Source organism: Engystomops pustulosus, chromosome 1 (assembly GCF_040894005.1).
Source record: "Engystomops pustulosus chromosome 1, aEngPut4.maternal, whole genome shotgun sequence".
In the NCBI taxonomy this organism is placed as follows: Eukaryota; Metazoa; Chordata; class Amphibia; order Anura; family Leptodactylidae; genus Engystomops; species Engystomops pustulosus.
The window spans coordinates 47,416,411-47,434,029 of record NC_092411.1 but is presented as its reverse complement, the minus strand read 5'-3'; the positions used below and the strand labels follow the sequence as shown (position 1 = coordinate 47,434,029).

The window sequence follows — 17,619 nt, the reverse complement described above, 5'->3', positions numbered from 1 at the left end:
TATGTTTATATTTACCTCATTCTGTGGTCGCACAGTGAAGCCGTCATACTACACCCTGGCTTCAGTGCACATGCGCCGTACTTACCTTGCTTGCACACTGAAGCCAGGATGTACTGCTCTGGCTTTATTGAAGATCTACGCAGGCACAGGGAGGACAAGTGATGGGTCCTGTGGACCTCATTGGATCCATCTCTAGGTAAGTATTAAGGTTTCATAGTGCTAGGTAAAGGCCCGATTTGGGACATTTTGGGACTGAAAACTGGAATCCGGTGGAATATTCCACAACTATATTTATAATCTAACGGAAAAACATCTTTATACATTCTTCCAGATGAAATGTGTGCATTTATAGTGTACCGCATGGAAATCTCCCGATGTTCTTATCTGTTCTGGAGAAAAATGATAGTTGCCATTTTCTTTCCTGACCAAGTTAAGGTTTTCTCCAGACAATTTCTGCTGTAATGTAATATTGCAGAGGCGAGGCATACAATAAGAGAGCATGTTCATCCTCTGGAGCACTTATTATGTTTCATCTCACATCATGTATCCTCTTTATTGCGCTGTGCACAATGCCATTGCTTGCAGAATTTATAATATTTACACTGCTATCCTCATAACAAAGAGGGATTTTACTATTGTGACCCTACTTATCATGCACAGGCATTCTCCAGGTTACATACAAAATAGGTTCTTTGTACTTAACTTGAATTTGTATGTAAGTTGCAACAGGTATATTTTATAGTTGTAACTCAAGACAGTTTTTTTGTTTCTGTGACAATTGGATCTTCCAAATTTTTTGCTGTAATGGGAACAAGGATTATCAATAAAACTTCATTACCGACACAGCTGATCATTGCAGTCTGGGACTAAAGTAACATCCAGAGATTTTCACCAGAGGTCACAGTGGGCAGAAAGGTCCGTATGTCTTTTTGGTATTCTAAAGTTGGGAACTGCCAACACCTAACACATAAACCCCACTGCCCTTTTTCATTTTTGTTTGCATTTTTTGCTCCCACACGTCTGCAATAATAACCTTTTTTAATCTATAACCTTTTTACATAACTCTGTTCGTAACTTTTCCTTCTACATAGATGTGTGAGGGCTTGTTTTCTGCTCAACAAATTGTCCTTCCTAGAGAAGGTACCGTATATACTGTAGTTTAAGCCGACCCAAGTATAAACCGAGACCCCTAATTTTAACACATAAATCCCATTGACTCGAATATAAGCCAAGAGTGGGAGCCAGCAAGCCACTGCCCCTGTAGTATATAGCCAGCGAGCCCCTGCCCCAGTATATAGCCAGCCAGCCCCTGCCCCAGTATATAGCCAGCCAGCCCTTGCCTTAGTATATAGCCAGCCCCTGCCCCAGTATATAGCAAGCTCCTTCCCGAGTATATAGCCAACAGCACCTGAGCCCCCCGCCCTGTTATGTGCCACCAACCCCCACCCCCCTTGTTGTACAGTTGCTTAAAAAAATTCAAAACTGGGAAGATGGCATTCCAAATGTGTCTTTTGGGCTTTGTTTTTTACGACTTTCACTGTTCACTCTAAATGACACTTTATTCTTTGGGTCTGTATGATCACAGAGATACCAAATTTATATAGGTTTTATTATGTTTTAATAAATGTTAAAAAATTAGTTCTTTCTATCTTCATTTTACTTTTTCAAACTTCGGTACACTTTGGTGTAATTTTATTGCAGAACGAGAAAACATTTTCATTGCTATCGTTTTGTTGACTGTTGATTACTTTTTATAAAAAAAATTATGTCATGCAAAATGGGGAAAAAGTGGCAACATTTGGCAACTATTTACTGTTATAGTGTTCACAACCAGGAACAACAATTTTTTCTTATATTTTGATACAGGGGGTCCCCTACTTAAGAACACCCGAACTGACGACCCCTAGTTACAATCGGACCTCTGGATGTTGTTAATTTACCGTACTGTAGCCCTAGGATAGAATGAACAGCTGTAACACTCTGCAAATAAGCTTTATTGTTAATCCTTGTTACCACATAAAGAACAAGAAGATGCATGAACCAAATGTAAATCTGAAAACATCTCCATTATATCAGGGAATACACACACCAAAGATAAAAACATTTAAAAGGACATAATCCATGTCAACTGGGAACCTGAGAGTACAAGGCAGTGTCCCCAAAAGGCTCCACTACAACCTGCCTAGGTATACATAGTCAAATAGACCCACAAATGGGTAACGTTATACCATTAGCCATATAAGACAAAATATTGCACAAACCCTAAGAAGTACCCTCTCCAAGGGAGAGGAAGGGGTGGTTACCACTAAATTTAGGGGCGGTAGTCCTACTATTTATACTTGGACACACCAATATTTGATACTTACTCCTGAGGAAGTTACATTGGTGACGAAACACATGGGGTCTCCCCACCCTGCCTCCTACCACTCGCTTGATGCAAGTTTGATATCTGACACGGTTTGCCATTGCCATTTGTCAATTCTTATTTGATTTAGGTCATTTCTTATATTGGTAAAATAGACATTATTCACTATTACTATTACCTGTCCTCATAATCCAATACATGTGAATAGAATATATAAGAACAATGTCATATGTCCCATTGTGATATCATTATAAGATTACTTTTCTTGGGGGTTGATTGTGATCATTATGGCAATGATAATATGTGCTTACCGTAACTTTGTTCTATGTCTATGGTGTAACCTCAGGAGCTCTGGAAGTTGTCTGTTCAGACTGCACATAATGTTTGTTCCTGCTAGTAAACTGATGTTTAAGGAAACACCAGGGTACTCGGCACATTTTAGCAATTTCTTGTCTCAGTGCATCTTTATGAGTAGACACCAGAGGACTCGGAGAGAAATAACTTTATTCACATTGTCAGAAGTCTGGCTGTCATTATAGTTGTGGAGCCGGTGTCCTTCCCGATGTCTACTGCTGCCAAACAAAACAACTGTCTCCTTGTTGTAATGTATCTGATGGGAAATACTAGAGATCATTTGTAGTCCCCTGTATGTTGAGTCATCATCACATAGCGACAAACCTCATGCCACATTATATCTAAATTAAAAAGTGCAAACCTCATATTACCATGCCGGAGACAAAACAGGCAATAAATCATAGACACACACTATAAACACAAGCTCAAACCACACTGTAATAAGCAATGCATGCAGGTTAGTGCAGTTCTTGACCACAGCAGGGTTGTGCATGTGAAGATAGCATGCTTGTGGTTCGGTTGCATCTATAAACATTTAACAAAATTGTAGAAATCGTGAGTGCAGATAATAGCAGTAAATTTTGTAACATTAAAAAATATGATCCTGTGTCCTTCTTTATAGCCTGCCTGTAAAATCTGTTTCAGTTCAGACTTCAGGGCCATCCTCTGGTCCCAAAGTATGGCAGAAGATGCACTGCTGACTGTGATTTTGTACTTAGTTTTCATTCTGTCCTGCATTAGTCAGAACACTGCCTTATTAATTCATAGTTGTCTTGACTTCCACCACACCCATCCTGTTAACTTTGTACTAGGCTGCAGACAGTTGAACCACCTGTGATGGATGGATGAGCCCTCCACTCACATTACTCCCCTGCTAGTCTGGTTTGTCTTGATGTTTGGAGACCAGTGTAATCAGCTTTTGGACAAGAACTCTGATATCTCATAAGAGGCTTGTCTTGCACTTTCTAGGGCTCTGCTAGAAGTCTTCCTTGGAGCTTGCTAGCGTTTTCTAAACTTTTATATTTTGGATTTTGTATAAAAAATTAAACATCTATTTACCTTCTCTGTCCCTCCTGATGTCTTGCACCTCGGTCTCTCTGTTCTGTGAGCTTCGCTCAGACATCTTTGGGCAGGCCAGGCCCACCCGTCCCCTCTCCTACTGCTGTATCAGGTGGCTAGCTGATAGCTGTTTGAGTCTGCTTACAGGAAAGACTGTTGTGCGGGACACCTGAAGGGACCGAGGAGGTAAGTACATGTTTATTTTTTTATGCAGCCCCCAGGCCACATCGCTATTTTTTAAAACTTGTGGAAAACCTCTTTAAAGGTCCTAATGCTGAAAGGCGAGTTCAATAACGGCAAAGAGAAAATTGTGGAATTCAAACTGTACATGATCTTCCAGTCACTGACACCTGGGTTTATCGCCCATTACATGAATAAACTACAAAGCCCACAATAGACTGAGTCAAGACTCCTGCATTCCTAAGGAAACCCCCTTTTGCCCTTAATTGTGTAACGTAAACTCCAGTTTTATTGCCCCAGCTTATCTTAATGATGTATCACCACATGTACTAATTATCTACGTAATTCCTATAGCTTTTGATAGATCAAACAAAGATAACCTTCTTGAGATTGTGATACCTGAAAAATAACATGTTACAAGCAAAATTTCGGGGACAGCTTAGGTCCCTTCATCAGGCATGATATCTAAGTGTAACAACTCTGAAATGCTTGTTTTTTTCTCATTATTTTAATTGTAACTTTCCCTGATTTCTTTGTCCCCTGAAAAGCAACAATTATTTTCCTGGTTAGCTAATAACATCACAGAAGATTTTTTATTTTTCTTGGCTAGCACAGTACTTCCACACTTTTCTCAACTTCCCTTTTGGTGTATAGGACGGATGAGGACGGATGTGGTTCTGCTTCCTGGTGCACCTTTATATTGTCCCTTGTTGCCCCTCTGAAGTGATGGCATGTGTATATGCATTATTGTATCTCTACAAGATGGGCGTTTTCAATAGCCGTAAAGCTAGGCTAGAATCCGGTCAAGTCCCTCAGACATTCACATAAATCAGACTCTATGAGCCACTTTAATAAATCTGCCATGCAAAAGACATCTAGAGAGCTCTTAAGTCACTACAAAAAACTGGAGCAAGATACTGCCTAAAGAGAAATCTGCCCCACACAAATCCATTTGCCTCGGCATTGCCTCCGAATGACTCCAGTTTTGAGTGCTGCCTTCCAGGATTGTGTGGATTTTGTTAGGGCTGTAAATTGTGCTGATGTCATTTACTGCAACTGTAAAACCTTACAATGGATTTAGAGTTTGCTCAATCTGTAAAATCGCTGATAAGTTTATTAAAAGCTATTTTTTTTTCCTTTTTCAGAAAAACAACATTGTGGGAAACAGTAATGCAGATCCTCCACTCCACAATCCAGGAATGTACCAGTTGGATGTTACATTAAAGCGAGGAAACAATCTGGCAGCACGTGACCGAGGAGGTACAGTCTATTCTCTGAAATTAAGTGTCTATTGTGTTTTATAGGAAAACCTGATGCAAGAGCCAAATTAACAAAATGTAAAGTAAAATTGCATTACCATTGTTCTCTGAATGGCACCAGATGAAATACTTGCACTTTTTGCTTAGTCTGCATCATGAGCACTTTATTCTCTATCAAGTTTTATCCGCAGTCATTTAACAGAATGCCAAATAAACACTTCTGCATTCTCACTGGCAACACACTAGGGCCATGCCGTACCAAGGGTCCTAGCCAATGTTCATCTATCACTGTCCAGACGCTATCCATAATACTCTATATTACAGCCAGTGCTTACAGTGTCTACTTCTGAGAACTTTATTCATATTAAAGAAAAGAAGCAACACTGTACAGTAAGAGATGTTATGAGCCTAGCTAGAGGGCTTTATCCCTGACCTTTTCTCCAGTTCACCTTATCTTATATATCACTATATCCTCGGTCAACTCCAAGTTATCACTCCAGTAGACATCCTGATTTTTTTTTTTTTTGATCCAATAACATTTTTATTGAAGACTCATACAAGTCTCTCTTTTTAATTTTTTGACAAAAAACACAACAAATGTACTAAAGGGACATAAGAAAACAAAGCAAACCCCCCCACCCGGTGAGTGCAACGTTTCTGAGTCCATAAGTCCCAAGTCCATAAGAATTTGGGTAAAGATCCGAAGACACACACCTAGTAACCTAGTTTCATCCAGTATTGGCACAACTTAGGGCACACATAAGGTGAATTAAATCTGCATTGGACATGTTTCATCTAGGGCAAAGATGATCACTTATACACCCTCTCTAAAACAGTCTGACTTGTGTAAAATAGACCCTATGTGAAAGATAAAAGTTAGAGAGCTGGGGTGCCTCACTAACAGATACGTTTGGGGCTAATTCCTGAATCTTCCACTGATCGTCTGAATTACTGCCAACATCTGATACCCATTTCGAACTTATCCCTAAGGGGAATTGTTGGAGATGGGCAACTTTTAAGTAGAAGTAGTGCACAGAGATAACACCCTGGTATGTCCCAGTTTAGCAACCATATCTATTACTATGTTATGCAGTGTTTTTTAATGGGCATGGGATGTTTCTGTCGTGTTATGGCATGTCTGAGTTGTAAAAACTGATAAAAAAAGAGCAGGGGAGATTGAATTTGAATCGTAGTTGGTCAAAAGATTTCAAATTTGTATTTGTAACTCTATAAAGTTGAACAGTCCTAGTAACTCCTCCAGAGATCCACTGAGTGAATGGTGGGAGCTTATTCAGGGTATGTTGGGCCAAATGGGAGTGTGGGCAGGTAAGCCATCCATTCTTAATAGGTGCCTTGTTTTCCACCACACCTTGTCTATGAGCCGCCTCGTTACAATATCTTTATTAACAGTTCTAAAAGGCCCTGCTTCAAGGCCTAGTCTCAGGTATATGTTGGAGCAGTTTCTGAGATGAAGACCCCCTGATAGTCCCCCCAACCTCTAAAATGTTGCAGCTGAGCTATCAAAAAATAGAGCCACGGATTAGGTAGAGCTAGCTAACACCACATACACACCTGTCCGTTCCCCAGCAGCTCTCCTCTTTTTATTATCGTTTGTGTTGTGATGCTGGCAGATGATGACATTCATGACTCTGCGCCTGCCGGCATCACAGCGGGGGACATGGATGGTGTAGAGAGCTAACAGCTCTCTGCACCATCTGATTCTCTGCATTCACCTCTCCGGACACAGATGGAGTTAAAGTCCTGAAAAGGCCAGCGGGGGTGGTGGCCACTACAGTGGAGTCAACACATGACTGGGAGGGAGCTAAAAGGTGTCGGGGCACTCCGGTGGGCCAGTCTGACCCTGTGTATAACTGAGGATATAACATTTGTTGAGCAATATAGGGCTATAGGAATCCATCTCTAGTGGGTCCTTTCCTGGCTAAGGGATAGCTACAATTATCTCCTCACGCTGCTCCTAAGCATCATTATACAGTTTCAATAAGCTAGGGAGAAGATTATCTCTGCACATTTTATACACTTCCATCGGAAGCCCTGGCTACAAATTTGGCCATGAGGGTTTGGATTTCAATATTTATTAATAAGTTCCCTGGCTTGGCTGCCAGGGACAGAGGGGCTGGAGTTTCCCCGCATAGCACACACTTTACTTGTAAAAAGATCAGTGACATGTGCGTCCAAAATTTAAGCTCCCCTACCTTGTGCTTCTGATAGGCTTATCCTTGTCCTCTTTTATATAAAGAGGGCGGAAAGAGTAGTGTAAAGCTACATTGCACAGAACAGACCGTATGGACAGTTATGGGATTTTGGTAACTTTGCAATTACTACTGACATATAAATGAACTCTTTAGCAGCCCTGACTGCATACAGAGGAACACAAGTCTTGTAGATTGTATGGAGTGGAGATATTGGGAACAGCCAGTTGAATTTGATAGGAGGTGATAAAATTCTATATGTCACAGCTGCCCATAATAAAAAATGCTTTGAATTATGTGGAAGTACATTTCTAAGATCTAGGATACAACAAATTGTATATGAAACATTTAAATATTCAAATAATTAGCAGTTTATGTAGTATTTTACTAATTCTGTAGACTATTTGTGCTATTTGTGAGGGCCGGCGACAGCACTGTGCATACCTGGGCAAGTACCAGGGCCCAGAGCTGCTGGGGTGAGCCCATAAAAAGTTGCACATAAAGAATCCAATGGGGTGGGGGGGGGGGGGTCTGTATCTAATGAATCCATAGGTTGCGTGAGGGGCTTATATAAAATAACCATGAAGGGGCTGTATATAAAATAACTGTGAGGGGGCTGTTGGGTATGATAAACTAGGGAATATTTTAGGGAACAGGAGACTGTTTTAGTTTCTGAATTTTTAATGCTGACTCTTGAGTTCACTGCAAAGGGGCCCACTGAGGCTCTGTCGCCCAGGGGACTACTAAAACTTGGAGACGACACTGCTATTTGTTATAGTCCGCTTATACGTAAATATTTTTTATAGTATTACAGTCATGAAAAACCCCTGAGGAAGTCGCAGGCTCGCGACGTAACGCGTGGGGTGCCTCCGGCCACTCGTCCTTTGCCTCTTTCACCTTTGTCCCCCCATGGTTTACCTTGTATCTTTTTAGTCACTCTACTACCTTTTGGCTGGTACATTCACAATTTAGTGGCTTACTCCCCTTGTTTTTCCATTTCCTGAATTTTATGTCTTCATTTAGGAGTTTGCCTATTTCTTCAAATTTTTGATAGACCATTGTGCCATTTTGGAGTTTTTTGTTGGCTACATACTTGTCTCAACCTGACATGGGGGATACCCTTCTTACCCAATGGTGACTGGTGGCCGTGTGTGGATCGGTTGGATTGGCACCATTCCACTTGTTATGTGTAGTTTATACACTTTTTAAATGTTTTTATCCAATGTGATGCATGGCATTTTTCTTATGTGTGTCCTTTATCTTTTGATTAAATACAGTTTGTATACTATTTAGCCTGTACACACCAACTTCTTCTTTTGGTTTTTAAGTCATGAAAACCTAGAATAATCCCTAATTATTCCCACTAAGTATGCCCAGTTTACTAGTTGACAGGTATTATACAATGCACCTTACAATGCAACAAGCATACGAGTAGAATTTAGCGAATATAATTGAATTAAGTGGAATTCGGTGCAAATCTAATAGACTCAAATCTAATTGCTCATAAAAAGTTTTTCGCCCTCCTGGAGCCCTTGGCCTAGGAGACTGGGTCCTTCCAGTGGTAAAAAAAAGAAAATTTGAAAAATGAATTTTAGGAATTCAGTCGAATCAAAGTTTGAGAGATTCACTCATCTCTACAAACAGACATTTGTGGGCTCTGACCACTTTATTTCCCCCATGCAGTGGACACATACTGGGAAAGATAAACTAAGCATTAAGGAAGGGGCAGGGCTTCTTGGAAAAGAGGTTTGTCTAACAAAAAAATCTGCCAGAAACCAATGAATAGAAGGAATAAACTTAGGCTGGACCCTCTGAAATGTAGTCATTCTGGATCAACTATAATCTGTTGCAGTTTTAGACATTTTAGTGTAACTTTTGGACAGTGTTAGTTAATCTTCACACTGTGTTCTACTTCAGTGGGAACATTGAAAATAGCGATATATCTACACTGTATATTAAAGCAGAACATTAAAAACCAATTGGCCATAATGTGACCTTTGCCAGGCACATTCTGGAACATGGGCACCGATTCTTATAAAAGTGCCTGAATATAAAATTATTTTTCTCACAAGATGTTACTCAATGAATAGAAGCATCACAATAAAATAATCAGTTTGATTTAGAACGGCAAAATATGAGAACTGGGATTGAGTTAATGTTTCTTTTTCTACAGTCGCTTCTTTGCTTCTCTTAATGAAAATTGATTATTTCTATGTAGACATCATTTCAGTTTCCTCTTCAACTTCTATGCTTAGATGAAACCGTGTAATTGCTCTCCTGGCTGCAGTAATTGTGCTTCATCCCCATGTTGTATGTCTGAGTTTACCCAGTATTGGAGCATTAATGACTGACGGACAGCTCCAAATTACATAGCCCACGCTTTGGTCACAGCCAGGAAATATACCGATAACTTGAACGTGGTAGATTCTGTCTTAGTGGATTCTGTCACTTAGTTCTGTTTGTCCCCATCCACTGCTAATTTCTGCTCAGCATTTTAGACATTTCTCTGGAGTCACAACATGTTTAATGTGTTTAGAAATCTAAAGGCGGTCCCCTACTTAAGAACACTCGACTTACATACGACCTGTAGTTACAAAGGGACTTCTGGATATTGGTAATTTATTGTACTTTAATCCTAGGCTACAATAATCAGCTATAACAGTTATCACAGGTGTCTGTAATGAAGCTTTAGTGTTAATCCTGGTTCTTATTACAACCCAACATTTTTAAAATCCAATTGTCACAGAGACCAAAAAAGTTCTGGCTGGGATTACAATGATAAAATATACAGTTCCGACTTGCATACAAATTCAACTTAAGAACAAACCTACAGACCTTATCTTGTATGTAACCTGGGGACTGCCAGCATACAGCATACAATTCTCACACGTGCCAGGTAAGCTTCGGGCACATACAGAAAGCCTAGTTTATTTGGAGAATGATGTTTATGTGCTAGGATACTTTTTCAACTCCTGTATGTTATTTTATCATGCAATATAGATTTCTTTTGCACCTAGTTTCACATATGCAATTACATGAATTACATTGATATACATTATGGCAGGGCTTTAGGTTCTGTGCAAAGAATCGGAGTGACTTACAAAAGTATTTGACCCCCTTGAGCTTTTCTACCTTTTGTCACATTTCAGGCTTCCAACATAAAGATTTTCATTTACATAAAATTGCAATTTTTTGGTGAAGAATCAACAACAAGTGGGAAACAATTGTGACGTGGAACTAAATTTATTGGATATTTTAAACTTTTGTAAAAAATAAGAAACTGAAAAGTGGGGCATGCAATATTATTTGGGGCCTTTACTTTCAGTGCAAAAAACTCACTCCTGAAGCTCACTGAGGATCTCTGAATGATCCAATGTTGTCCTAAATGACTGATGATGATTAATATAACACAATTGTGTGTAATCAAGTCTCCGTATAAATACACCTGCTCTGTGTGTCTCAGGGTTCTGTTTAAAGCGCAGACAGCATCATGAAGACCCAGAAGTGTAAAGCCGGATTTGGATACAAAAAGATTGTACAAAATTTAAACATTCAAAGGAGCCCTGTGCAAGAGATCATATTGAAATGGACAGAGTATCTGACCACTGCAAATCTACCAAGACCCGGCCGTCCCTCTAAATCATCTCAAACAAGGAAAAGACTGATCAGAGATGCTCACTCTGGATGAGCTGCAGAGATCTACAGCTGAGGTGGGAGAGTCTGTCCATAGGACAACAATCAGTCGTACACTGCACAAATCTGGCCTTTATAGAAGAGTGGCAAGAAGAAAGCCATTTCTCAAACATATCCATAAAAAGTCTTATATAAAGGACATCTACCACCAGGATGAAGGATTGTAAACCAAGAACACATACATTCTGATGTGTGCCCTATCTGTCTTCTTTTTATGAAAAAAAGGTTTTAAAAATTATGCAAATCAACCTGAGGTGCTCCAACTCCATAGATGTCAATGGAGACTGTAGCCCCTCAGGCTCATTTGCATATTTTGTAAAACTTTTATTTATTAATAACAAGGGCATAAGAAGCTACAAGAAGAGTTGTTCCTGCCAGAAGGTGCACACACCAGTATGTCAATGTGCTTGGTTTACAATCCTGGTGGTAGATGTCCTTTAAAGTTTGCCACAGGCCACCTGGGAGACACGCTAATCATGTAGAAGAAGGTGCTCTAGTCAGATAAAACCAAAATCAAACTTTTTGGCCACAATGCTAAAACGATGTTTGGTGTAAAAGCAACACAGCTCATCACTCTGAACACGCCATCCCCACTGTCACACATGGTGGTGGCAACATCATGGTTTGGGCTTTTCTTTAGCAGGGATAGGGAAGATGGTTAAAATTGGTGGAAGATGGATGGAGCCAAATACAGGATCTTTCTGGAAGAAAACCTGTTGGAGTCTGCAAAAGTCCTGAGATTGGGACAGAGATTTATCTTCCAACAAGACAATGATCCCAAACATAAAGCAAAATCGAAGGTTCAGAAATGAACTTACCCAGGTGTTAGAATGGCCAAATCACAGTCCAGACCTGAATCCAATCGTGGAAAGAGCTGAAAACGGCTGTTCACAAACGCTCTCCATCCAACATCACTGAGCTCCAGCTGTTTTCCAAGGAAGAAAGCGCAAGAATTTCAGTCTCTCGATGTGGAAAACTGATAGAGACCTGATTCCCCAAGCGACTTGCTGCTCTAATCACAGCAAAGGTGGTGCTACAAAGTATTAACTTACATCAAATAATATTGCACGCCCGACTTTTCAGTTTATTATTTTTTTAGGAAAATTTAAAATATCCAGAGTTCAAGGGGGCCGAATACTTTCGCAAGACACTGTGGGGGTCATTTACTAAGGGCCCGATTCGCCTTTTCCCGACGTGTTACCCGAATATTTCAGATTTGCGCCGATTGTACCTGAATTGCCCTGGGATTTTGGCGCACGCGATCGTATTGTGGCGCATCGGCGCCGGCATGCGTGCGACGGAAATCGGGGGCGTGGCCGAGCGAAAACCCAATGGATTCGTAAAAACCGCCGCATTTAAAAAAAAAATTGTGTCGCGAAAATTTCACTCACCTTCATCCAGGATAGGCCGGTGTATTTCGAGGCATTCCAGCGAACTTCAGCGCAGCAGCGCCACCTGGTGGACGGCGGAGGAACTACCATCATAAATCCCGGCCGGACCCGAATCCAGCGCAGAGAACGCGCCGCTGGATCGCGAATGGACCGGGTAAGTAAATCTGCCCCTGTATATGCAAAATCTATTTTTTGTATCTTAAAAGGTTTGTCCAGTAACAAAAAAATATAAAAAAGGGAATCTAAAATATGGCTACCAAAATACAAATTGACACTCACCACTCCCCTGAAGCCAAATCTGTGAGTTTCATGCTGTATAATTGGTTAAAGTGGAGACCTGCGTCAGACAATAGTTGGTAGGGTTTCCATTGATGTTGGGAGACACTAGGTAGTATATTAGGAACTTGGAGTGTCATGTAGTCCCCTTTAGAGACTTTTTTTTGTGAAAGCTTACCGTATATACGACGTATATAAGACGACTTTTGAAGACAGAAAAATCTTCTGTCTTCTCTGGGGTCGTCTTATACGCCGGTAATCGTCTTATACGGCGGGTCCCGGTGCATGGAGAGGGCTCACGGGCTGAGCCCTCTCCATAGCCGGTAAGTCTTTGCTGCATATTGCAGCAAAGGCTTACCGGTAACACCCGCGATCGGTGCTAGCACCGATCGCGGGTGTTTGCACAGCGATGGCTGCCGGCAGCCTCAAAAAGGCATCGGGGTGCATACTCACCCTGCGTTGGCCACGATGTCCGCGCTGTGCTGTCTTCAGTCTTCCGCGCCGTCTTCTCCTGGGCGCCGCAATGTCCTTCCCCCGGGTCGGCGCCTAGTATGACGTCAGCAGCGGCGCGTCATACTAGGCGCCTGCCGGGGAAGATCAATGGCGGCGCCCGGCAGAAGAAAGAAGACGGCGCGGACATCGGGGGAGCATCGGGGTGAGTATATAAGTTATTTTTTTTTTTTTTATGCTGGGCTGGGCTGTATACTACTGGGGGCAGTGCTGTATACTACTGGGGGCATTGCTGTATACTACTGGGGGCAGTGCTGTATACTACTGGGGGCTGTGCTGTATACTACTGGGGGCTGTGCTGTATACTACTGGGGGCAGTGCTGTATACTACTGGGGGCAATGCTGTATACTACTGGGGGCTGTGCTGTATACTATTGGGGGCTGTGCTGTATACTACTGGGGGCAGTGCTGTATACTACTGGGGGCAGTGCTGTATACTACTGGGGGCAATGCTGTATACTACTGGGGGCTGTGCTGTATACTACTGGGGGCTGTGCTGTATACTACTGTATGCGTTGGAAAAGGGGTAGTCTTATACGGCAAATATATCTTAAACTCTATATTTTAAACAGGAAAGTAGGGGGGGTCTTCTTATACACCAGGTCGTCTTATACGCCGGAATATACGGTATATTATGGAGATAATTTATTGTAGACTTTTCTTATCTTTTTTGAATTTTTTTTTTGTCAGATTTCCAGCAAAATTGATACCTTTTCCACTCGCCTAGCAAAGTTCACTGTACCAGAGTTTTGGTACCAATGGTTCACCAAGGTACTATACCAAACTATTGGCTTGAACTTGCTCCCGACAATTCAGCGTCTTTCATGCGTCACTGACAGCCAGAGACCCGTCCTGGTCTTGTGATCTTTGCAGGAGCAGGAGAAACTGCAAAGAGAGCAGGAAACCCTAGGTTGAAGGTTGAAGCAATTTATTAAGGGGTCTTTTATGACCTCATGGGAGACATATAAAGTTAAAAAAAACAAACACTCATAAAATATAAATAAGTTTATAGAAATACATATTCAGGTTTCCAATGAATTAGTAAGAAAATCCCCCGACCACACTATGAAATTTGCATTATTACCTATTTACCCAAAACACTTGATTTCAAAATGTAAAAAATAAATACTGTACATTAAAAAGCCCCCCTCACTTTTTGTAATTTTAACCCAAAAACTAAAAAGGAATCCATTAAAATTTGTGTCCCTGGAGGAGCACCCACATAACTCGCCTTACCATAATTGTTACAATTTGAGCAGAAGGATGAATATTTTTGCTGTATATTTTTAGATGTATTTTTATTCCATTTTTTAAATTTAGTATTTAACTTACTGACTTGTTATAGGTAGACCATATATTTTACTTTCTTTTACACTTTTCCACAGTGTTGCGCCGCAGCTCCAGTTACAAGTGAAAACTTCATTTTTACCTTGGTATTTGTCACCGTCCAGGCTAGGCACAAGCAGCCGAAGCCTCTCAGTAGCGGAAACCTGGTGGTCACATGGTTTATCGCGTGATCACTGGAATGCATAGAGGTAGCGGATCAGCTGCTGCCCCTGATCTGTGCACAACACAGGGTACTGTGTACCGTATGTGAAACAGAAGACAGAAGACCTGCACAGGGGACCCGCGACTCTGGTGTACGATCACTCGTAAATGTGGTAAATAAGAATGGCACAGGCTTTAGGGACCCAGAATATCTACAATGGTCTGTCTGGAACCAGTCCAATATAATCTAAATGCAGTGGTAGATGTTACATAAAAGCTAATTAATAACAACAAGTTGGCAGTGCTACCAGTCTTTAAAGGAAACCTGTCAACAGAAATTAATGTAATAAACCACTATCAATATGTTGTGGCACAGGTTAACGTCCAGCTCACGTCTTTTTCATGACCCATTATAGTGACATCATCTGGAAAATCAAAGGAGTGAAGGAGGTGGAGAGGTAAAAAATAAAGTTATGTTCTCCTCATCTAAGAATGATAATTTAATTGCATCCAGGGATAAAAGTAACCATCTCCATTGCTGTCTGGCACATGATGTCGGTCACTACAGGGGTGTTCTGAGTTGACTTTATACAAGTAATTTACATCTCGCTTCAAAGTTGATTTCTGGATGTTGCCACCACACTGGAGCATGAATGAAATATGACTCGGAAGGTGATAATCTGCCTTTCAACACACTGGTTTATTAGGCCAATGCTTACTGACAGGTTCCCTTTAAGTGGGCTACGTAGAGTTTCCCTGAAAATATTGTTCTGGCTTAGTGACATATTTTGGGGGTTCATCATTAATTTAATTTGATATTGCTGTAACAAATGAGGGGAGTTGAGGGAAAGTTGCTGTCCTTAGCAGATATCACAAGTAGGACGTGCCTGCCCACTTCAGGAGAAGCTGAATATGATTTTATAAGTAAGGCCGGTAGTTATATGAGGCCTCATCTCAGTCTAGGAAGAAGCCAGTAGCATGATATAGGTATTGGGGTATGGGGTATGTATGAACTGGAAAGTACATTTTGTTTATATACATATTCTGGATTTGTACATATTTTAGAGGAAATTTTTATGTACGGTAATTTTTGCATTCTATTACCATTTGCTGCAAAGTTGCAGGTGGTAGCGTATATGAATTTAAAAGTTATTTTTGTATGCATGGTGTGCGGGGGTTTCGGAAAAAAATTTGATTTTGACAGAATAAAAAATAATTGATTTTGACAGCTTTTTATTTTGTGCATTTTATATATTTTTAAACACATTTGTGGATAGCAACCAAATATGTCACGGTTTTTGTTTTAGCATTTTTTGGGAGAGTAAATTCTTGTTGATGTTGTGTATTGTGGTATATCTGCTCACTTTGTGTTATTATTTTTAAATCACTATTTGTGCGTAAACCTCCGCTTTCATCTGAGTTTTATATAAAAACTTATGTTTTCATGGCATTTTCAATGCATGTTTTTAAAATAATTTGTGTGTCAGAAAATTATATGAGAGTGGTCAAATGAATAAAGGCAAATGAAAATGCCTAGTTGTCCGGGGGTGCCCTTGCTTTTTATTTTGCAGGTTGTGCTATTTCTAGCAGATATTTAGTTAATTCAGTTTTAGTGATATTATGATTTATTCATGTGAACATATGACTTTGAGGTATCTCTGAACTCTACACATGTTTATCTATTACGTTTAGGAGATGTGAAAGAAAATATTTTCTGTTTAGAGCACATTATTTTGCCATCAAAGTAAAAATTTATATGTATTTATATATATATATGTATTTTTAAAAAAATGTTACACTTTGCATCAAAATTGCATGAAGGCATCTATGTTTAACCCTTTAATGCAATTTTAAAAATGATGCAAGTGTCTGCTTTCAGAAAAAATATGGTTTGTTGGGGTTTAGTTCACCGTAATTCTTTTTTATGTAATTTTGGTTTTATTTGTAAGCGTCAAAATTGTATAAATTGCAGTACCATGAGGAATCTACCATCAGAAGTAGAATTGATGGTTCCCTATTTTCCAACGTTGATCTCCTGTTGTGATCCCAGATCTGATCCTGATGTTGCTTCTGTTCTGCCCGCCGTGACCTTCTGCTTCGTTCCAGACTCTGCATCTCTGCCGCCTGCCCTGAACTTTTGCCTGCTCCTGACCACGAGATTGCCACCGCAGGCTAGTCGCACCTGTGGAACGACCTGGTGGCACCATGCCACTGCAAGACCATCCTGCTTTGCAGCGGGCTCTGGTGGAGACTGGGTGCCATTTAGATTCCGGTCCCAGGTGTCGGCTAATACCATCTCCCGGGGTGGTCCAGGGGGTCCACTGACCCCGAGCCCTGACAATAATAATGTTCTGTATACACTCATGAATATATGCAGAAAAAAACGTAGTACTTACTCCTGGCACTCCCTGCAGCTCTGTTTCCCACTCAGCTTCCTGTATGACAGCACGGGTAGAGATGGGTCCATGCATTCTGCTAGTGCACACACTATGACGCGGCAGTGACATCATGATGTTATGACATCAGAGCACCCCCCAGGTCAACATCTGCAAAGAGTTTGTATGTTTTCTCCGTGTTTGCATGGGTTTCCTCCGAGTCCTCCATTTTCCTCCCACACTCACAACATACTGGTAGGTTGATTAGACTGTGAGCCACATGGGGACAGGGACCGATTGACAAGCTCTGTGCAGTGCTACGTAATCTGTAGGAGCTATACAAATAAAGAATTATTATAATTATTATAATAAAAAATTATTATTTGAGCACATGGACCTGTCTCAAGCCAAAAAGGAAGAGGAGCTGTGTGGAGTGCCGGAGGTAAGTACTGAGTTTAT

At 40.8% G+C, this 17,619-nt stretch overlaps 1 protein-coding gene across 7 annotated transcripts in view; it reads left to right on the top strand.

Annotated features, from left to right (window-relative positions):
* Window positions 1–17,619, top strand: part of MCTP1 (multiple C2 and transmembrane domain containing 1) — a 486,374-nt gene that overhangs the window by 136,016 nt on the left and 332,739 nt on the right. For all 7 annotated transcript variants that reach the window (XM_072139702.1, XM_072139697.1, XM_072139695.1 and 4 more), the window contains exon 2: window positions 5,104–5,218. In XM_072139702.1, coding sequence (XP_071995803.1) covers window positions 5,104–5,218 — 115 coding nt within the window. The remainder of the gene's footprint in view (window positions 1–5,103; window positions 5,219–17,619) is intronic.